The 20,763-nt window shown below is 52.1% G+C and overlaps 4 protein-coding genes and 1 long non-coding RNA gene across 5 annotated transcripts; 2 read left to right on the forward strand and 3 right to left on the reverse strand.

The window, feature by feature from the left end:
• Positions 1-992: 992 nt before the first annotated feature.
• On the reverse strand, positions 993-3,487 carry LOC126085799 (interferon lambda-3-like). Its single transcript, XM_049901489.1, has 6 exons — positions 2,599-3,487; positions 2,295-2,476; positions 1,902-1,979; positions 1,480-1,623; positions 1,286-1,369; positions 993-1,192 (listed from the first exon to the last, which is right to left on the reverse strand). The coding sequence occupies exons 1-6, from the start codon at positions 2,666-2,668 to the stop codon at positions 1,094-1,096; spliced, it is 657 nt and encodes a 218-aa protein (XP_049757446.1). The 5' UTR covers positions 2,669-3,487; the 3' UTR covers positions 993-1,093.
• Positions 3,488-3,952: 465 nt separating this feature from the next.
• On the reverse strand, positions 3,953-7,396 carry LOC126085801 (interferon lambda-4-like). Its single transcript, XM_049901490.1, has 5 exons — positions 7,229-7,396; positions 6,766-6,840; positions 6,546-6,689; positions 6,249-6,323; positions 3,953-6,090 (listed from the first exon to the last, which is right to left on the reverse strand). Exons 1-5 carry the CDS (start codon positions 7,394-7,396, stop codon positions 5,992-5,994), a joined length of 561 nt encoding a protein of 186 aa, XP_049757447.1. The 3' UTR covers positions 3,953-5,991.
• Positions 7,397-12,487: 5,091 nt separating this feature from the next.
• Positions 12,488-14,008, reverse strand: LOC126085803 (uncharacterized). The gene is made up of 3 exons (XR_007519351.1): positions 13,960-14,008; positions 12,711-12,834; positions 12,488-12,619 (listed from the first exon to the last, which is right to left on the reverse strand). It is a non-coding gene; the product is annotated as an uncharacterized LOC126085803 (long non-coding RNA).
• Positions 14,009-14,031: 23 nt separating this feature from the next.
• LOC126085802 (interferon lambda-4-like) lies at positions 14,032-15,655 on the forward strand. The gene is made up of 5 exons (XM_049901491.1): positions 14,032-14,199; positions 14,587-14,661; positions 14,738-14,881; positions 15,102-15,176; positions 15,335-15,655. The coding sequence occupies exons 1-5, from the start codon at positions 14,032-14,034 to the stop codon at positions 15,431-15,433; spliced, it is 561 nt and encodes a 186-aa protein (XP_049757448.1). The 3' UTR covers positions 15,434-15,655.
• A 3,372-nt stretch (positions 15,656-19,027) lies between these two features.
• LOC126086315 (interferon lambda-3-like) lies at positions 19,028-20,557 on the forward strand. Its single transcript, XM_049902467.1, has 5 exons — positions 19,028-19,321; positions 19,673-19,750; positions 20,029-20,172; positions 20,282-20,365; positions 20,459-20,557. The coding sequence occupies exons 1-5, from the start codon at positions 19,028-19,030 to the stop codon at positions 20,555-20,557; spliced, it is 699 nt and encodes a 232-aa protein (XP_049758424.1).
• The last annotated feature ends 206 nt before the right edge of the window (positions 20,558-20,763 follow it).

The following is a 20,763-nucleotide window of genomic DNA, read 5'->3' on the forward strand; positions in this document are numbered from 1 at the left end:
CAATATGTCATTTGATTTTCTTGAAAGCTGCTTCGGAGGGTGTTGATTGTGGATCCAAGTAAAGTGAAAATCTTGACAGCTTCAGTGTGCAGAATTGAACACCTTATGGAATTTGATTCCTTGGCTTGGAGGTTTAGGGTCATGGTTTCATGGGACATCCCAGCTAATTGGCCTAATAACATGTTTAGTGCTCCTCTTTTATCTCCTAGTTCATTGTATAGTGCCTGGGGTCTTAAAAGCTTGCAAGCGATCATCCAAGGTACTGCAATAGTTCTCTGTTTGCCTGGAGCCTTAGAGGAAGATGGAGAATCAAGAGTAAGAGAAGGAAATATTCTGGAAGGTGTGGCTAATTGCCGTCATGAACAACTGCCTCTTTTGCCATGAGAACTGGATGGTGCCTGGGTAGTAGTACTAAACATTTTGATCATTCTCTCAATTCTGATCAAAAGGGGGAAAATGCTGAAGAGAATATGGAATCCTCATGGAGTCCAGATTTTTCTGGAGCCATGAAACCTGGATGAACCCCTAAAAGTCTTGCCCAGAGATAGTATTTAAACTTTAAACCGAAAATGCGTCCTGGAGTCTTTTTAAAACCAAACAGTAGCTTAGCTGAACTAGTAAAGAATGTTTGCCTTGACCATTGGGCTCTTTTAAGAACTATCTATATGAGATCAAACTGACAAAAGCAACTGGAAAGATTAGATAGAAAACTTTGGGGGCAGTGAGTTTATGTTAATGGGGGAGGAACAACGCAGAAAAGGAGGTGAGAATGCTTGAACAACTCGAAGGATGTAATCGATGTCACTGAATTGTACACGTGGGAATTGTGGAACAACTACGAAAATAAAATAAATTATTCCAAAACAAAAAACTAATGCGTACAAGCACATACACAGTCCCACATCACAAACAGCTTATTTTCTCAGTGTTTATTTTAATAAAAAGTAGAAAAATAAACATCTTGTGTGGTCAGAGTTTGGGTCTCTGCACACATACATAAATAGCGATCTGGTGGCAATAATTTAAGAACACTGGTCAGTGCATATATACAATGTCTGGGGTGCTGGGAGAGAGTGGATGATGGGTCCAGTTCTCAGGCACACTGGTCCCCACTGGCGACACATTTCAGGTCCCGTGTGAGAAGGCGGAAGAGGTTGAACATGACAGAGGCCTCGAGGCAGCTTTGGGACTCCTGTGGGAGAGACGAGTCAGTGGTCTCTCACTGCCCGGCATCAGCCTCCTCCCTTATGCAAGACCCTGGCATCCACCCCTTCCTGTCACTTACCTTCTTCGTGGCCTCCTGGAGCCTGTGCAGCCAGCGGTGGAGGTGGCCCTGTGGTCTGGGACCTGATGTGGGCTGAGCGGAGACCTGTGAGCAGAGGGCAGGGATGTGTGAGACAGGGCCTGGGCAGAGAGGTGGGGTCTCACAGGGCCAGAGCCCACAGAAGGGTCTCGGGTGCCCCCCCCCCGAGGACTCACACAGGCCCGGAGCTTGGAGTGGATGTGGTGCAGCGTGTGAAGGGGCTGGTCCAGGACGGCTCCCAGAGCTGAGTCAGACATGGTCCTCAGGACCTTCACTGTCAGGGCCAGCTCAGCCTCCAAGGCCACAGGGCGCTCCCACACCTGAGGAGAGGAGATAGAGGACAGGTGAGCATTGCACCTTAGAGAGAACAGGTGAGGTGTGGAGATGAGTGGGGATCAAGAAACGAACAGGTGAAGGTGACAGGTGAGGGACACAGGTGAGGGCACAGCTAGTGCGCTCAGGTGAAGAGAACAGGGAAGAGAGGACTAGGATGGGAGAAGAAGAGAGGGACAAGTGAGGAGAGGTGAAGAGGCCACATAAGGTACAGGATGAGCAGGACCAGGTGAGGGCAGGGGTGGCCCTGACTCTCCCAGCTCACCTGCAGCTGCTTCAGGTCCCAGGTCCTGGGGAAGAGACGAGAGCTGCAGCTCCGGTCCTTCAGCAAGAGCGACTCTTCCTAGAGAGCAAAGGTAAAGTTTAGCCCACAGGAGAAGGGATGAAGGTTAGACGAGTGCAGGACTGGAGGATGGTTAACAACAGGAGGAAGGGAGCTTAACCCACCAACAGATGGTAGAGAGACCTTTAGTGTGGAGGGCACATGTTAGCCCACTGCAGTAAAAGCAGATCACCCAGTGAAGAAAGAGTGAAGATTAGCCCAGGGAAGGAAAGCTGGAGGTTAGCCCAGTGAAGAGAAGGTGGAGGTTAGCTGAATGAAGGAGGTAGCAAGGTGCAGCAGGGTTAGCCCACAGCAAAAGGGACAGGGGAGACTTACAAAAGTGTCTTTAGCCCTCTTGAAGGCCTGCAGCTCCCATGGGGACAGAGACTGGAACCGGGCCATGTGGCAGCCCCGTGTATCCAGGAGGGCCCCGCTAGGTGTGGGGGTGGGAACTGCTCCTGTCATGGTCAGCGTGGTGGCCACCATCATCAGCGCCATCAGGCAGCTCAAGGCCTTGTCTGTGTAAAGGAGGGGATGAAGAGATGAGGGGATGGGGAAGTGAGGGGATGGGGAGACCAGGTGCTGAGCATGGGGACTGGGGGAGCTGAGGATCATGGGCAATGACAGAGGGGTGCCTCACCCAGCTTCATTCCTGGCCTCCTTTCTGTCAGCAGGATGGTGATCCAAGTTCTGCTCTGCAGCTCAGTCATCTGGAGTCTCTCACTCGATTTTCTTCAAGGTCTCTGATCTCAGTCTGCTCCTCCGGGTAATATCCCACTTCTCTGTTACACGTTCTGAGTCTGAATTTCCATCTCTGTCTGGGATGCAAATGCTGCCAGAGCCCCATGGTGCGGCTTTTAGCCTGAACAGACTGGCAATCCCAGCTGATGTAGGAAAAGTGAAAAGAGACTCAGGATGACACCTGCCACCAGGGGAAGCCCCAGGCTGGAGACTTCCAGAGCAGGGCGGGCCCGGGTGACGTAGGTAAGTAGGAGTGGAAGAGAAACTGACAGTGACTCCCAGGATTCCGTGTTCGCCCCCAGGAAGGGGAGATCCTAAGTAAGATAACTCGAAGGGCTGGGGAGAATTCAGCTTGGCCAGGAGGATCCTGATGTGGCCAGACCCCGGACTGGGTAGGGGACGGATTTGTCTTTCTGCAAACCACTCCAAAACAGAGAGGGTGGGAAAGGGCACATCTAGGAGGCTTGCGGGAGCTTCTGGGAGGAGGGCTGTTTAGGCGCAAGGGAAAAACGCAGGGAGAGTGTTGCTGAGGGTGGACAGAGAGAATCAGAAAAGCAAGACGCCAAGCATTAAGAGAGATCAGCTGTCCCTCACCTTTCTACACCTGGTTGGGGCGGGGGGAGCATGTCTTAAAACCTTCTTTTACTGTCCCAGCATAGAGGGACCCAGGAACACGAGGCTTTGTTAAGGAATTGGGTCATGGCCAACTACTTCAAGGGAACCAAGTCGGTTTGTGACAAAAGCTTTCATTCATTCATTCAACAAGTGTTTTTCCAGCGCCTATGTTGTATCAGGCAGTGTTCAAAATGCCAGGATACAGCTGTGAAAAATAAAATAGGACAGACAGGATCCCTCATGGAGCTTATTTACTAGGGAGGAGGAACAGACAGTACCCTGGAAAGTTAAGCAGGGCTTATGCATTCATAATGTCAGGGAGCAAAGATAAAGCAGGAAGGAGCTTTCAGGAAGGAGTGTGCCTTAAATGGACTGGCCTCAGAAAATGGCATTTGAGGAAAGACCTGAAGGAGAGAGGGAGGGAGCCATGCCAGGATGAGAGGGAAGAACTTTCTAGGCAAAGGGAAGGGCCAGTGCCAAATGGAACCAGAGACACCCTCCCTTGATGGAGGGAACCCTTCTGCCCCTGCCCCGGTCAGGGAGCTTTGGCCACAATGTGTTGCCGAACATCCACAATCACACCACGGCTCTACTGTGGTTTGCCTACATTTGAAGGAAGTACAAAACTGGAGGAGCTCAGAGAGATTAAGAGAGCTGCCTAAGGTCACACAGCAGATTAGTGGTAAGGATTTTCCCGAGTTTGTCTGACACTCAGACAGTAACCACTGCCTCTCTAGCCTCCTGTGCAGTGCAGCTAGATCTGGATCCAGAGACGATGAATTTCTTGGAGACAAGCATTTGCTGAGAGCTTTTTGACTCGAGTCCTACTCCAACCCTGTCTTTTCCTCACTCATGAAACCAGGGAGAGGCTGGACAGGAGCTCTGATAGTGCCTCAGTTATCTAGCGCTGCTATACCAGAAACACCACAAGTGGGCGGCTTTAACAAACAGAAATGTATTTTTTCACAGTTTAGGGAGCTTGAGGTCGGAATTCAGGGCGCCGGATCTAGGGGTAGCTTTCTCTCTTTCTGTGTTGGTTCCGGAGGAAGGTCTCCGTCTCTCAGCTTCTGCTGCTGGGTGATCTTCACCTGGCTTGGGCTTCTCTCTTCCCCCATCTCTGCTTCTTGTTTAATCTCCTTTATATCTGAAAAGAGATTGACTCAAGGCACAGCCTACACTAATCCTGCCTTGTTAACATAATAAAGACAACCCTTTCCCAAAAGGGCTTATAACCACAGGCAGTGGGGTTAGCATTTACAGGGCGTATTTCTGGGGCACACAATTCAGTCCACAACAGATACATGGTAATGTTTCATAACCAAGAGCAGGGATGTGCCCACAACACCTACCGGTATCTTCATCAGTGTCTGCCACGTGCAGAGGGGCCCTTAATTCAGGGGGGTGGGAGACTTTGCAAACCAAAACCAAACCCCTTGTCCATCCGGTGGATTCCGTGGAGTCCAACTCATAGCAACCCTATAGCACGGAGTAGAACTGCCCCATAGGGTTTCCAAGGCTGTATATGTCTATGGAAGCACACTGTCACTTCTTTCTCCCCCAGGGTGGCTGGTGAGTTTAAACCACCAGCCCCTCCCTTAGCAGCCCAGCTTCCCCACGGTGCCTCTATAGGGCTCCTGCAAGGAGACGTTGCACCAACTGTGAGTTCTGAATATCCTGACCAACCTTCCATGACAGGACACACTTCGCTATTTTCTTAGGAAAGAAGGTGGGCCAGTGGTTGAAAGCACTAGAATCAAAGGGTCTGGATTCTCAGGAGCTGGGTGACCTTGAGAAAGAGGCATGCAGTCATCAAAACAACTGTGCCCGCTTGCTAGCCCACCGATTTGGACAAGAAAAAGTAATATAAGTGCTTGCGTGTTTAAGTGTGTGTGATTATCTAATGGAGACCATTTATTAAGCCCCTACTATGCCCTGAGCTGACACCTTTAGACACAGGGCTTCCATGACATTACTCATTTACAGGGGAAGGAGAACAATGCCATTGTCTCGCTAAGGAAACTGAGGCTCAGAGAGAAGTAATTTACGGTTACTCTATGACTGAGTGGCGGGGTCTGAACTGAAATTCAGGTCAACTGAGTCCCTCGGTCCGCGTTTTTTGCTGAACAGTGTGCTTTAAAATGATCCCATGGCAAAAAATCAAGGCAAGAAATAACACCTGAAGGCATGATAGCACCGAGGCAAAAGACATTTAGAAATACAAACAACACATCAGTAACGGAATCCAAAACATAACTTGAGAACTTGTGGCCATTTAACTCCCAAACCTCCCAGGGAGTGCGGTCTCCCCAGGCGGAGGAATCCAGGAGTCACAGATTCGCAGACTCTCAGGCTGCTCCTTGCTCACGTGGACGGTCAGCAGCCGGGGGGGCGCAGGACCGAAGACACGCGAGTCAAATGTCCTGGTCCCGGGGACAGTGGGGCGAAGCACCCACGGCAATGTCGCCGCTTCGGGGCACAGCGTTCTCCCGCTCAGGGAAACACACGCCCCTCTCTGAGGCTCTCGTTGTACCCAGCGCCGGCGATCCAAGACTGACCAATGGTGACCGAGAGTGTCTTGCGCTTCCATCGCCCACTGGCCGACAAGGGGAGATCCAGGCCGCCCTCGCAGCCAGTGGCTGAGAAAGTTAGGCATCCCAGTCCAACCTGAGGCCGCAGGTCAGACGCAAGGCCCCGAAAGTGCCACCAGCCTGAGGTCCCACGTGAGCAGGCGCAGGAGATTGAAGATGACCGTGGGTTCGCGGCACTGAGGCGATTCCTGGAACCCGGGAAGGAGGCGGAGCGGGGCTGAGCCTGGGTCTTTCTTCCTGAGGGCCTCCCACCAGATGCTCAGCTTCTCCAACCTCGGCTCCCAGCCGGTTCTACCCAGCACGCTCCTCCCTGTAGTCTACCCACTCCACCTCCGGCCCCACTCACAGCTCTCCGTGCTTTGTGGCGCTCCCTCGGTGGTCGGAGGGACTTCCTGGACCAGCCCGGCCGAACCAGCTCCAGCTGCAGGTCGGACAGGGGCTCGAATGAAGAACCCGAAGGACCGAGCCTTCCCTCCTAATCCGCCCACGACACTCCCTGCCACAGCCCAGTTCTGGATTGAGTGGACACTGAGACGGCGTGAATCCGGCTTGCACCTGGATTTCCGTTAAGCGGGACGGATGCGCAAATCGGGTGGCTTTCGCCGGGAGGGGAGAGGGGGCAAGGGGCGCAGGCGGCACTCACGCAGGCCCCCACGTCGCGCCCTGCGGCCGCCAGCAGCTCCAGGGTCCGGCGGGTCCCAGGGAGCAGCTCCAGGCTGCGCAGGCTGCTCAGCACTGCCTGGGCGTCCGCGAGGCCGCGCGCCACCACACGGAGCCGCGCACAGGACTGCGGGGACAGGGCTGCTGTTAGAGAGGAAACTGTAGACGGGGTCGCGCCTCCCACCCAGGAACCAGGGCCTCACCGCGGGCCTGGGCGGCTCCCTTCTTCGGAGGCGGAAGGAGCAGTTGCGCGGCCCCCACCTCAGCGCCTCTTCCTCCTGCGGGACAAGGGCCAGGTGAGGCTGCGCCTCTGCAGCGCTGCCGAGTCTGGTGTTCCTGGACCGGCTACGGGACGGGTGGCGGACCGCTGTGCTTACTGTGCGCGGACCCTGGAGCCCTCCGCGGGCAGGAATGGGGCTGAGGTGCACCGTCCGCTCCACTTGCGGGTCCCTGCGCCCCGCGCCGCTGTCCGAGTCCTTCCAGGGGATCCTTTTGGGGCTTGGGGCAAAGGCTGGTGTGTGCTAACGGCGAGGGCGGCGGGAAGCTCTCCTGGTCAGAATTCCGGTCCCTGAAAGGAGAGATGCGCCTGCTGGAAGCTAGGACGCCAGGTTCCCCCGGGACAGGGAAGGATGCCTGAAACCCCGGGGGTCCAGGGTCGTCACTCACGTAGCGGTCCCTCAGGGCCTTGACCGCCGCCAGCGCCCTGGGGTCCAGCGAGCGATAGTGTGACAGGAGGCAGGGTCGGGGCTCCTGCACGACTGGCTCCGCTGCCACGCCCACGGTCACCAAGACCCACAGCCCCACGGCCACCGCGGCACCGACGTTCGAGCCCATCTCTGCTACTGCAGGAGAAGGGGCGACAGGGAGGCCAAGGATAAGGCGGGGAAGTCCAACCCTCTCCCCCTGGTTAGACTCCCAGCCGGACAAAGGGATGACTGGGACCCCTCCTACCCTTAGCGATTCTCCCCTGCTCCTTCCATGCAGGGCACCCCCGCTGCCTCCTTCTGCAGCCGGGCCTGCCCTCCACTGTCCACTTGGTGGTCTCCAGGGTGGTGACCACCTTCGGCAGCGGTGCCCAGACCCTTCATGGCAGCTTTTATGTGTCTGTCGGTGAGCGGCCAAGCTTTCGGGTCCCAGGTCACGGAATGTCAGTTCTGGCCAGTGGCCACGTGGAATCCCTGCGAGGAGAAAGGACTTTACCTGCCTCTCTGAGACGCGTGCCAGGAATGACTGTGCCCCAGGCCTCTGCCACCAGATCTGATGCCTGTCCCTATCTCTCTTTCTGTCCCTTAAATATCTGATTCAGTTCCTCCCTCCCTGTAGCTCTGTCTTCCTTCCTGTTCTTCCCTTCTTCATGTGCCTCTCTTTTTGTCTTTTTCCCTCTGTTCCTGTCTGCGTCTTTTCCTCTGTCTGACTCACTCTGTCTCTCCTCCCTTCTTTTCCAGCAAATATCAGGCCAGGAGCTCTCTCTCTCCGTCTTTCTCTAACTCTGTTCCTCTCTGTGTGTCTTTATCTCTTTTTGTTTAGAGATAAAATCTACTACTTCTTTTTCTGATAATATAAGCAATGAAAGTCCATTGGAGAAAGCTTAAGAAATACAGAAAAGCATAAAGAGAAGAAAAGCCCCTATACCTTTACCCCTAAATTCTCATCCCTCACCCCACCCCTGGAACCAGTTTTCCAATATGTAAAAACTATAAATATACTAATCTGTGTGAGGAGCCCTGGTAGTGCAGTGGTTAAGAGCTTAGGTGCTAACCAAAAGGCTGGCAGTTCAAATCCACCAGCTGCTCCTTGGAAACCTTATGAGCGAGTTCTACTCTGTCCTAGTGGGTCACTATGAGTCGGAATCCACTGAAAAGCAATGGCTGATAGTTAATTATATAATCTGTGTGTATGTTTTCTGATTATCAAAGAAACATTCTGTGTAAAGATTCAGTCAATACAAAGACAGACAACTTAAGAGTTAAAGTAAGTCTTGCATTCCACACCCTGAAGTAACCCTTTTACCGGTTAGTAGCGATCTTGTCTTTGTTTTTTTTCTTTTCTCTGAACAATTTCACCCCAACTGGAAGCACACTGTATACAGTTTGGCACCCTGCACTTTATGTTTTATCATTATCTCTCATTTGCATCTCTCTACATCTTTCACTGTGCAGTATGGTTAGGGCCCCAACAGGAAACAGATGGCCCAATCAATTTAGGATAATTTGAGGTGGGTTTGATGCCAGGAGTATTTACAAAGAGATTGGAGAATAGAGGGTAATGACAAGGGCTAGTGCAGGGCCCAGGGGCCAGCAGCAGGGGGTCAGGGTTGGAGTGGTTACTGGACCTGGGACTGAGAGTCAAGTATATAGGTCTGGGAATCAGATCAGATGTAGGGACCCCACAAGAAGGACAAGTTGCCCTTGACTCGACCCTGATTCATGGTGACCCCATGTGTGTCAGAGCAGGACTGTCCTCCGCAGAGTTTTCAGTGGCTGAGTTTTCCGAAGTACATCGTTAGGCCTTTTATGTGAGGTGCCTCTGAGTGGTCTCAAATCTCCAACCACCCAGGGACCCCTGCAGGGAGGAAGCCTGAGAATAAATATCCTGGTCTCACACTCTCTCTCCCCCGACACTACCACTGGCCTTCCCCTTGGCTGCACCAAACCAGGGGCCCAAAGCTAGCTCCCCACAAGGGACCAGAGCAGGGCAGAGAAGCCAGGAGAGTGGATCCAGAGGGGGAAATAGAAGACATGCCCCCACACCACTGTGAAGACTCGCATGCATTCTAACAGGCTCGTTTAATAACCAACACCCTATTGATGAGCATCGATGTTATTTCCAGTATTCTGTCAAACCAATAATTCTCAGCGGAGGTGGGGGAGCAATTCTGGCTCCCAGAGAATGTTGACAATGTTGGGACATTTTAGATTGTGACACCTAGGAGGGGGGGAGAGCTACTGGCATCTAGTGAATACAAGCCAAGGGTGCTATTAACATCCTAGAATGCACAGGACTGTGGCCCATAACAAAGATTATCCAGCCCAAAATGTCAATCGTACTGTGGTTGAGAAATCTTGGTTAAAGTAGCTCAGCCATGGATAACCTTGTGCACATTTGTCTATCTGCATTGCTGATGGTTTTCCTAAGATTCCAAGAAATGGAATTGCCAGTGAAAGAAGAGGATTCTTTTATCATTTTATTTTACGTGAACAATTAATTTTACTAGTTTTTTTTCTTCAAAATGATTTCATTTTCAAAATGAATGAAGTCTTTAGCTAAGGTCCAGGCTTTTATTTTTATGTACGACTACTTTTATGCATTGCATTGGGCAAATCTGCTGCAAAGGACCTCTTTAAGGTGTTGAAGAGCAAAGATGTCACCTTGAAGATTAAGCTGTGCCTGACCCAAGCCGTGGTATTTTCAATCACATCATATGTGTGTGAAAGTTGGACAATGAATAAGGAAGACCGAAGAAGAATTGATGCTTTTGAATTATGGTGTTGGCAAAGAATACTGAATATGCCATGGACTGCCAAAGAATGAATAAATGTCTTGGAAGGAGTACAGCCAAAATGCTCCTTAGAAGCAAAGATGGTGAGACTATATCTTACCTACTTTGGACATGTTGTCAGGAGGGATCAATCTCTGGAGAGAGACATCATGCTTGGTAAAGTATATGGTCAACAAAAAACAGGAAGACCCTCAAAGTGATGGACTGACACAGTGGTTGCAACAATGGGCTCAAGCATCATAACGATTGTGGGCATGGCGCAGGGCTGGGCAGTTTTTCATTCTGTTGTACATGGGGTGGCTAGGAGTTGGAACAGACTCAAGGGCACCTAACAACAACGACTTTCCTTAAATTCAGAGGAAGATGAAGGCTAAGTGGCCCTTAGAAGCAGCTGAGGTTTCACGTGAAAATCCACCATATTTAGCCTGAGAGCAGGGAAGTGGTGAGGTTCTTACTGGTTGTGAGTTTGGACCAGTTTTCTTTCACCGGGACAAAACCACTTGGGCATGTTCTGATACACATCACCCCCTGCCTCCCAAATAGCTATACCAATCCCCTTTCCACTCCCCTCCCCCCCACAAAAAACATGAAACCCATTGCCATTGAGTGGATTCCGAGTCATAGCGACCCTACAGGACAGAGTAGAACTGCCCCGTAGAATTTCCAGGGAGCACCTGGTGGATTTCAACTGCCGACCTTTTGGTTAGCAGCCATAGCACTTAACCACTATGCCACCAGGGTTTCCTTCCCACTCTTACCTACCCACAAAAGAGTGCCAATCTTTCTTACTAACACCTGGCATTGTTACTTTAGACATCTTTTTAATTTTTTTAATGCAAAAAGTACAAACGACCTAAAGTCCCTTGACAGAGGAATGGTTAAACAAAGATCGTTACATTTGCACCAAAACAAACAAACAAACATACAAAAAACACCCCCAAAGCCAAACCAGTTGCCAATGAGTCAATTCCTATTCATGGTGAACCCGTGTGTTTCAGAGTAGAACCGTGCTCCGTAGGATTTTCAAAGGCTGTGAACTTCATCAGGCCCTTCCTTTGAGACAACTCTGGGTGGACTTGAACCATCAACGTTTTGGTTAGTATTTCAGCACTTACCATTTGTACCACGGGAGAGACTCCAAAACAGTTGCTATTGAGTCCGTTCCAACTCACGTTGTTGTTGTTGTTGTTAGGTGCCCTCAAGTCAGTTCTCACTCATAGCAACCCTACGTACAAACGAAACGCAGCCTGATCCTGTGCTATCCTCATGACATTTGCCGTGTTTGAACGCATTTTTGCAGCCACTGTGTCAATCCATCTTGTTGAGCGTCTTCCTCTTTTTCAGTGACACTCTACTTTACCAAGCATTATGTCCTTCTCTAGGGACTGGTCCCTCCTGATAACATGTCCAAAGTATGTGAGAGTCTTGCCATCCTTTAAGGAGAATTCTGGTTTTACTTCTTTCAAGACAGACCTGTTCATTCTTTGTAATTCCAAGGGTATACTCAATATTCTATGCCTTCACCATAATTCAAAGGCATCAATTCTTCTTGGGTCTTCTTTACTCATTTTCCAACTTTCACACGCATAGGAGGTGATGGAAAATACCACGGCTTGGGTCAGTTGCCCTTTAGTCCTTAAAGAGATGTTTTTACTTTTTAACACTTTAAAGAGGTCTTTTGCAGCAGATTTGCCCAGTGCAATGTGTTGTTTGATCTCTTATCTGCTGCTTCCATGGGTATTGATCGTGGATCCAACTAAAATGAAATCCTTTACAAATTCGATCTTTTCTCCACTTCTCATGGTGTTGCTTATTGATCCAGTTGTGAGGATTTTTGTTTTATGTTAAGATTTAATCCGTACTGAAGGCTGTAGTCTTTGATCTTCATCAGTAAGTGCTTCAAGTCCTCTTCACTTTTAGCAAGGAAGGTTGTGTCATCTGCATACTGAAGGCTGCTAATGAGTCTTCCTCCAATCCTGAAGCCTCATTCTTCTCCTTATAGTCCAGTTTCTCTGATTATTTGCTCAGCATACAGATTAAATAAGTATGGTGAAAGGATAGAAACTTGACCCACATCTTTCCTAGTTTTAAACCATGCAGTATCCCCTTGTTCTGTTCGAATGACTGCCTCTTGGCACATGAGTACAATTAACTGTTCTGGAATTCCCATTTTCATAATGGTATCCGTAATTTGTTATGATCCACACAGTCAAATGCCTTTGCATAGTGAATAATACACAGGTAAACATCTTTCCGATATTCTCTCTTTCAGTCATGATCCATCTGACGTCAGCAATGGTATCCCTCATCCGATGTCCTCTTCCGAATCCACCATGAGTTTCCGGCAGTTCCCTGTAGATGTACCGCTGCAGCTGCTTTTGAATGATCTTCAGTAAAATTTTACTTGTGTGTGATAAGGACATTGTTCAATAATTTCCACATTCTGTTGGATCACTTTTCTTTGAAATGGGCACAAATACAGATTTCTTCTACTTGGTTGGCCAGGTAGCTGTCTTCCAAGTTTCTTGGCATAGACGAGTGAGCAATTTCAGCTCTACCTAAAATTATAAATATTGATTAATGAACTTAAGTACATTTATTAAAAGTGATCACATGTAGGAAGCTTGGTCCATCTTGCCCAAAACATACCTGAGCTATTTTGCACATGGGTAAAACCAGTGGCCATGGAGTCCACTCCAACTGATTTTTTGGAAGAAGACTGCCAAGAATTTCTCTTGAGGTGCCTTGGGGTGGACTGGAACCTCCAACCTTCCTGTTAGTACCAGAAATTGTTAACCATTTGCATCACCCAGATCAGTCAATGTAGATGAGAGCAGAGCATCACTAAAAATAGTCCCGAGAGCCTGGGATCCAACCTCAACTGCACCACTGCATCTGTGTGAGCCTCAGTAGGACTCATAATCTCTCTGTGCCTCAGTTTCCTCATCTATAAAACCTCAGCCAATAGCAGGACCTACCTCATAGTGTTGCTGGGGAAAATAAAGCAGGAAATATACCAAAGAGCTTAGATGGGCCCTGGCCCACGGGCAGTGCTCACTAGGCATTAAATTAGCTGAGATTATTATCAGTGGCTGAGAAAAACATGTCTGTACTTCCAATTCCCAACAGAAAACTAACAATGCTTTGTAATTAGCAAAGGAATAAATATAATAAATATAGCGGTTAAAACATGGCAGCCAGACAGTTCCTCAGAAAAGTGACTTCAGAGACCCAAGTGGAGAGGAGGGAAAGGAGTCCATCTAGGACAAAGAAAGAATGACACAGGGACATAAATAGACAGACAGTGATGGAATGACAAGACAGAGCTATGGGAGGCAAGAGCAGGAGAAACTCAGGTGAACTCCCCAAGAGAGGGCACTTGGGTGGGTACCACCGCCAGCCCTTAGGGTTCAGAAGAAAAACACACGTCTGAAAAGTGAGCTGAAAAGTCTATTCCTAGAGAACAGGAGGGAGACAGACATGGAAAGACAAACAGAAGTCCAAGAGAGACGCAAGCATTTGGCTGAGAGAGAGGCCTGGGACAGAGCCATCCCTGGCACAGGCCCAGATGCAGGTGAAGCCCTTTAGCCAGGCAGGGATCCCACAGGGCTGTTGGCCAGCGCTGACGTTGGGCAACTTGACCCAGGACAGGAAAGCCCCGCCGTTCCTCCCCCAAACACATAAAAGAGGCCATGGAGGGTCCAGGCACCGCTGCGGAACGCGGACACCACTCTGGAGACCACCAAGCCTGCAGTGAATGGGCAGGCCCGGCTGCAGCCCGAGGCAACGAGGGTGCCCTGCAGGTAAGGAACAGGGGAGAGTCGCTCAAGGTGGAAGTTTGTCCCCTGTGTGCGCTCCTCTCCTGCACTCCAAGCAGCAGTCCCGCTGTGAGTCTAACCAGGGGGAGAGGGTTGGATTCGTCCGCCTTCTCCTTGGCCTCCCTGACATCCCTCCTCCTGTAGGGGCAAGGATGGGCTCGAACGTCGGTGCCGCGGTGGCCGTGGGGCTGTGGGTCTTGGTGACCGTGGGCGTGGCAGCGGAGCCAGTCGTGCAGGAGCCCCGACCCTGCCTCCTGTCACACTATCGCTCGCTGGACCCCAGGGCGCTGGCGGCGGTCAAGGCCCTGAGGGACCGCTACGTGAGTGACGACCCTGGACGCCCGGGGTTTCAGGCATCCTTCCCTGTCCCGGGGGAACCTGGCGTCCTAGCTTCCAGCAGGTGCATCTCGCATCTCAGCGTCTGGAATTCTGACTAGGAGAGCTTCCCGCCGCCCTCGCCGTTAGCACACACCAGCCTTTGCCCCAAGCCCCAAAAGAATCCACTGGAAGGACTCGGACAGCGGCGTGGGGCGCAGGGACAGGGCAGTGGAGAGCGCGGTGCGGCTCCTCCTGAATCCCGCCGGCGGAGGGCCCCGGGTCCGCGCGCAGTAAGCACAGCGGTCCGCCAACCGTCCCGTAGCCGGTCCAGGAACACCAGACTCGGCAGCGCTGCAGAGGCGCAGCCTCACCTGGCCCTTGTCCCGCAGGAGGAAGAGGCGCTGAGGTGGGGGCCGCGCAACTGCTCCTTCCGCCTCCGAAGAAGGGAGCCGCCCAGGCCCGCGGTGAGGCCCCGGTCCCTGGGTGGGAGGCGCGACCCCGTCTACAGTTTCCTCTCTAACAGCAGCCCTGTCCCCGCAGTCCTGTGCGCGGCTCCGTGTGGTGGCGCGCGGCCTCGCGGACGCCCAGGCAGTGCTGAGCAGCCTGCGCAGCCTGGAGCTGCTCCCTGGGACCCGCCGGACCCTGGAGCTGCTGGCGGCCGCAGGGCGCGACGTGGGGGCCTGCGTGAGTGCTGCCTGCGCCCCTTGCCCCCTTTCCCCTCCCGGCGAAAGCCACCCGATTTGCGCATCCGTCCCGCTTAACGGAAATCCCGGCAAGCCGGATTCACGCCGTCTTAGTGTGCACTCAATCCAGAACTGGGCAGCGGCAGGGAGGGTCTTGGGCGGATTAGGAGGGAAGGCTCGGTCCTTCGGGTTCTTCATTCGAGCCCCTGTCCGACCTGCAGCTGGAGCTGGTTCGGCCGGGCTGGTCCAGGAAGTCCCTCCGACCACCAAGGAGGCGCCACAAAGCACGGAGAGCTGTGAGTGGGGCCGGAGGTGGAGTGGGTAGACTACCGGGAGGAGCGTGCTGGGTAGAACCGGCTGGGAGCCGAGGTTGGAGAAGCTGAGCATCTGGTGGGAGGCCCTCAGGAAGAAAGACTCAGGCTCAGCCCCGCTCCGCCTCCTTCCCGGGTTCCAGGAATCGCCTCAGTGCCGCGAACCCACGGTCATCTTCAATCTCCTGCGCCTGCTCACGTGGGACCTCAGGCTGGTGGCACTTTCGGGGCCTTGCGTCTGACCTGCGGCCTCAGGTTGGACTGGGATGCCTAACTTTCTCAGCCACTGGCTGCGAGGGCGGCCTGGATCTCCCCTTGTCGGCCAGTGGGCGATGGAAGCGCAAGACACTCTCGGTCACCATTGGTCAGTCTTGGATCGCCGGCGCTGGGTACAACGAGAGCCTCAGAGAGGGGCGTGTGTTTCCCTGAGCGGGAGAACGCTGTGCCCCGAAGCGGCGACATTGCCGTGGGTGCTTCGCCTCACTGTCCCCGGGACCAGGACATTTGACTCGCGTGTCTTCGGTCCTGCGCCCCCCCGGCTGCTGACCGTCCACGTGAGCAAGGAGCAGCCTGAGAGTCTGCGAATCTGTGACTCCTGGATTCCTCCGCCTGGGGAGACCGCACTCCCTGGGAGGTTTGGGAGTTAAATGGCCACAAGTTCTCAAGTTATGTTTTGGATTCCGTTACTGATGTGTTGTTTGTATTTCTAAATGTCTTTTGCCTCGGTGCTATCATGCCTTCAGGTGTTATTTCTTGCCTTGATTTTTTGCCATGGGATCATTTTAAAGCACACTGTTCAGCAAAAAACGCGGACCGAGGGACTCAGTTGACCTGAATTTCAGTTCAGACCCCGCCACTCAGTCATAGAGTAACCGTAAATTACTTCTCTCTGAGCCTCAGTTTCCTTAGCGAGACAATGGCATTGTTCTCCTTCCCCTGTAAATGAGTAATGTCATGGAAGCCCTGTGTCTAAAGGTGTCAGCTCAGGGCATAGTAGGGGCTTAATAAATGGTCTCCATTAGATAATCACACACACTTAAACACGCAAGCACTTATATTACTTTTTCTTGTCCAAATCGGTGGGCTAGCAAGCGGGCACAGTTGTTTTGATGACTGCATGCCTCTTTCTCAAGGTCACCCAGCTCCTGAGAATCCAGACCCTTTGATTCTAGTGCTTTCAACCACTGGCCCACCTTCTTTCCTAAGAAAATAGCGAAGTGTGTCCTGTCATGGAAGGTTGGTCAGGATATTCAGAACTCACAGTTGGTGCAACGTCTCCTTGCAGGAGCCCTATAGAGGCACCGTGGGGAAGCTGGGCTGCTAAGGGAGGGGCTGGTGGTTTAAACTCACCAGCCACCCTGGGGGAGAAAGAAGTGACAGTGTGCTTCCATAGACATATACAGCCTTGGAAACCCTATGGGGCAGTTCTACTCCGTGCTATAGGGTTGCTATGAGTTGGACTCCACGGAATCCACCGGATGGACAAGGGGTTTGGTTTTGGTTTGCAAAGTCTCCCACCCCCCTGAATTAAGGGCCCCTCTGCACGTGGCAGACACTGATGAAGATACCGGTAGGTGTTGTGGGCACATCCCTGCTCTTGGTTATGAAACATTACCATGTATCTGTTGTGGACTGAATTGTGTGCCCCAGAAATACGCCCTGTAAATGCTAACCCCACTGCCTGTGGTTATAAGCCCTTTTGGGAAAGGGTTGTCTTTATTATGTTAACAAGGCAGGATTAGTGTAGGCTGTGCCTTGAGTCAATCTCTTTTCAGATATAAAGGAGATTAAACAAGAAGCAGAGATGGGGGAAGAGAGAAGCCAAGCCAGGTGAAGATCACCCAGCAGCAGAAGCTGAGAGACGGGGACCTTCCTCCGGAACCAACACAGAGAGAGAGAAAGCTACCCCTAGATCCGGCGCCCTGAATTCCGACCTCAAGCTCCCTAAACTGTGAAAAAATACATTTCTGTTTGTTAAAGCCGCCCACTTGCGGTGTTTCTGGTATAGCAGCGCTAGATAACTGAGGCACTATCAGAACTCCTGTCCAGCCTCTCCCTGGTTTCATGAGTGAGGAAAAGACAGGGTTGGAGTAGGACTCGAGTCAAAAAGCTCTCAGCAAATGCTTGTCTCCAAGAAATTCATCGTCTCTGGATCCAGATCTAGCTGCACTGCACAGGAGGCTAGAGAGGCAGTGGTTACTGTCTGAGTGTCAGACAAACTCGGGAAAATCCTTACCACTAATCTGCTGTGTGACCTTAGGCAGCTCTCTTAATCTCTCTGAGCTCCTCCAGTTTTGTACTTCCTTCAAATGTAGGCAAACCACAGTAGAGCCGTGGTGTGACTGTGGATGTTCGGCAACACATTGTGGCCAAAGCTCCCGGACCGGGGCAGGGGCAGAAGGGTTCCCTCCATCAAGGGAGGGTGTCTCTGGTTCCATTTGGCACTGGCCCTTCCCTTTGCCTAGAAAGTTCTTTCCTCTCATCCTGGCATGGCTCCCTCCCTCTCTCCTTCAGGTCTTTCCTCAAATGCCATTTTCTGAGGCCAGTCCATTTAAGGCACACTCCTTCCTGAAAGCTCCTTCCTGCTTTATCTTTGCTCCCTGACATTATGAATGTATAAGCCCTGCTTAACTTTCCCCGTGCACTGTCTGTTCCTCCTCCCTAGTAAATAAGCCCCTTGAGGGATCCTGTCTGTTGTGTTTTGTTTTTCATAGCAGGTGCATTGGTTAAGAGCTCAGGCTGCTAACCAAGAATGTTGGCAGTTGGAATCCACCAGCCCCTCTTTGGAAATCCTATGGAGGCAGTTCTACTCTGTCGAATAGGGTCGCTATGACTGGAGGGCAATGGGGTATACCTGACACTTTCAACAGTACGGGGCACAAGGCAGGGGCTGAAAAAACACGTGTTGAATGAGCACATGAATGAAACCATTTGTCAAAAAACACGTGTTGAATGAGCACATGAATGAAACCGTTTGTTCAAACTGATTGGTTTCCCTTGAACTAGTTGGCCATGAGCCAATTCTTTAGCAGAGCCTCGGGTTCCTGGGTCCCTCTATGCTGGGACAATTCAGGAATATTTTAAGGCATGCTTCTCTCTCAGCACCAGGTGTAGAAAGGTAGGGCACAGCTGGTCTCCCCTCTTAATCCTTGGGTGTCCTGCCTTTCTGACTCTCTTTCCCCACCCCCAGCAACCCTCTCCCTGCATCTTCCCTTCTCTCAAAGAGCCCTCCTCTCAGAAGCTCCAGCAACACCTCCTAGATGTGCTGTTGTGCTCCCTCCCCTTTTTGGAGTAGTTTGCGGAAAGACAAATCCCTCCCCCATCCAGTCCAAATTCCAGCAACGTCAGGACCCTTGTGATGGGGCTGAGCTGCCCAGCCCTGTGGGTTGCCTTGCTTAGGACTTCGCCTTCCTGGGGGTGAACAGGGAACCCTCAGAGTCCACGTCAGTTTCTCTTTCACTCCAGAGTCACTTACCTCATTTGGCTCTGCCCTGCTCTGGGCGTCCCCAGCCTGGGGCTTCCCCTGGTGGCTGGTGTCACCCTAAGGCTGTTTTCACTTTTCCTACATCAGCCTGGTTTGTCCGTTCAGGCTAAAAGCTGCACCATGGGGCTCCGGCAGCAGTTGTATCCCAGACAGAGCTGGAAATTCAGATACAGAGCCGGTGGCAAAGAAGAAGGCTAAGACCTAGAGAATCAGACTGAAGTCGGAGACCTTGAACAAAACCGAGTGAGAGACCCCAGATGACAGAGTTGCAGAGTAGCGCTTGGATTGTCCTCCTACTGACAGTGAGGAGAGCAGGATTGAAGCTGGGTGAGCCTCGCCTCTGTCATAGCCCATGACCCTCAGCTCCCCCAGCCCCCATGATCAGCAACAGGTCTCCCCAGCCCTTCAACTCCGCATCCCCTCATCTTCCTATCCCCTCATCTCTCCATCCCTCCATTACACAGACAAAGTTGTGTGCTGCCTGCTGGCACTGATGTTGATGTCTACAATGCTGACCACGACAGGAGCAGTTCCCATCTGTATACCCAGTGGGACCCCTCTGAATGCAAGGGGGTGCCGCATCGACCAGTTCAAGTCCCTGTCCCCACGCGAGCTGCAGGCCTTCCAGAGGGCCAAAGGCGCCTTTGTGAGTCTCCTTCTGCCCTTTTGCTCCAACCTTTCCTCTTGGGCTAAACTTGCTACACCCTGCTACCTCCTTCACTGAGCTTACCTCCACCACCCACTTCACTGGGCTGCCTCCAACCTACTTCACTGGGCTAACTTGCACCCTCCCTTCACTGGGCTAACCTCCACCCTGCTTCATGGGTGATCTGCTTTTAATGCAGTGGGCTAACCTGTGTCCTCCACAATGGAGGCCTCTCTACCATCTGTTGGTGGGTTAACCTCCCTTCCTCCTGTTGTTAACCATCCTCCAGTCCTGCACTCGTCTAACCTTCATCCCTTCTCCTGTGGGCTAAACTTTACCTTTGCTCTCTAGGAAGAGTCACTCTTGCTGAAGGATGGGAGCTGCAGCTCCCTTCTCTTCCCCAGGACCTGGGACCTGAGGCAGCTGCAGGTGAGCTGGGAGAGTCAGGGCCACCCCTGCCCTCACCTGGTCCTGCTCATCCTGTACCTTATGTGGCCTCTTCACCTCTCCTCACTTGTCCCTCTCTTCTTCTCCCATCCTAGTCCTCTCTTCCCTGTTCTCTTCACCTGAGCACACTAGCTGTGCCCTCACCTGTGTCCCTCACCTGTCACCTTCACCTGTTTGTTTCTTGATCCCCACTCATCTCCACACCTCACCTGTTCTCTCTAAGGTGCAATGCTCACCTGTCTTCTATCTCCTCTCCTCAGGTGTGGGAGCGCCCTGTGGCCTTGGAGGCTGAGCTGGCCCTGACAGTGAAGGTCCTGAGGACCATGTCTGACTCAGCTCTGGGAGCCGTCCTGGACCAGCCCCTTCACACGCTGCACCACATCCACTCCAAGCTCCGGGCCTGTGTGAGTCCTCGGGGGGGGGCACCCGAGACCCTTCTGTGGGCTCTGGCCCTGTGAGACCGCACCTCTCTGCCCAGGCCCTGTCTCACACATCCCTGCCCTCTGCTCACAGGTCTCCGCTCAGCCCACATCAGGTCCCAGACCCCAGAGCCGCCTCCACCGCTGGCTGCACAGGCTCCAGAAGGCCACGAAGAAGGTAAGTGACAGGAAGGGGTGGATGCCAGGGTCTTGCATAAGGGAGGAGGCTGATGCCGGGCAGTGAGAGACCACTGACTCGTCTCTCCCACAGGAGTCCCAAAGCTGCCTCGAGGCCTCCGTCATGTTCAACCTCTTCCGCCTTCTCACACGGGACCTGAAATGTGTCGCCAGTGGGGACCAGTGTGCCTGAGAACTGGACCCACCATCCACCCTCTCCCAGCACCCCAGACATTGTATATATGCACTGACCAGTGTTCTTAAATTATTGCCACCAGATCACTATTTATGTATGTGTGCAGAGACCCAAACTCTGAGCACACAAGATGTTTATTTTTTTACTTTTTTTTTTAAAATTGTGTAAATAGACACTGAGAAAAGTGATGTGGGACTCTGTGT

The sequence above is a fragment of the Elephas maximus genome, chromosome 11 (genome assembly GCF_024166365.1).
Source record: "Elephas maximus indicus isolate mEleMax1 chromosome 11, mEleMax1 primary haplotype, whole genome shotgun sequence".
NCBI lineage: Eukaryota > Metazoa > Chordata > Mammalia > Proboscidea > Elephantidae > Elephas > Elephas maximus.

What these genes read in the sequence shown, in the direction of transcription:
- LOC126085802 (XM_049901491.1), top strand. Translation starts at nt 14,032, where the DNA reads ATGGGCTCGAACGTCGGTGCCGCGGTGGCCGTGGGGCTGTGGGTCTTG. An exon ending in AGGCCCTGAGGGACCGCTAC is followed by an intron (nt 14,200 to 14,586) that starts GTGAGTGACGAC and finishes CTTGTCCCGCAG; the next exon opens with GAGGAAGAGGCGCTGAGGTG. An exon ending in GCCACAAAGCACGGAGAGCT is followed by an intron (nt 15,177 to 15,334) that starts GTGAGTGGGGCC and finishes CCCGGGTTCCAG; the next exon opens with GAATCGCCTCAGTGCCGCGA.
- LOC126086315 (XM_049902467.1), top strand. Translation starts at nt 19,028, where the DNA reads ATGACCCTCAGCTCCCCCAGCCCCCATGATCAGCAACAGGTCTCCCCA. An exon ending in AGAGGGCCAAAGGCGCCTTT is followed by an intron (nt 19,322 to 19,672) that starts GTGAGTCTCCTT and finishes TTTGCTCTCTAG; the next exon opens with GAAGAGTCACTCTTGCTGAA. An exon ending in TCCAGAAGGCCACGAAGAAG is followed by an intron (nt 20,366 to 20,458) that starts GTAAGTGACAGG and finishes TCTCTCCCACAG; the next exon opens with GAGTCCCAAAGCTGCCTCGA.
- LOC126085801 (XM_049901490.1), bottom strand. Translation starts at nt 7,396, where the DNA reads ATGGGCTCGAACGTCGGTGCCGCGGTGGCCGTGGGGCTGTGGGTCTTG. An exon ending in AGGCCCTGAGGGACCGCTAC is followed by an intron (nt 6,841 to 7,228) that starts GTGAGTGACGAC and finishes CTTGTCCCGCAG; the next exon opens with GAGGAAGAGGCGCTGAGGTG. An exon ending in GGCGCGACGTGGGGGCCTGC is followed by an intron (nt 6,324 to 6,545) that starts GTGAGTGCCGCC and finishes TCCGACCTGCAG; the next exon opens with CTGGAGCTGGTTCGGCCGGG.
- LOC126085799 (XM_049901489.1), bottom strand. Translation starts at nt 2,668, where the DNA reads ATGACTGAGCTGCAGAGCAGAACTTGGATCACCATCCTGCTGACAGAA. An exon ending in AGAGGGCTAAAGACACTTTT is followed by an intron (nt 1,980 to 2,294) that starts GTAAGTCTCCCC and finishes TTTGCTCTCTAG; the next exon opens with GAAGAGTCGCTCTTGCTGAA. An exon ending in GGGACCTGAAGCAGCTGCAG is followed by an intron (nt 1,624 to 1,901) that starts GTGAGCTGGGAG and finishes TCCTCTCCTCAG; the next exon opens with GTGTGGGAGCGCCCTGTGGC.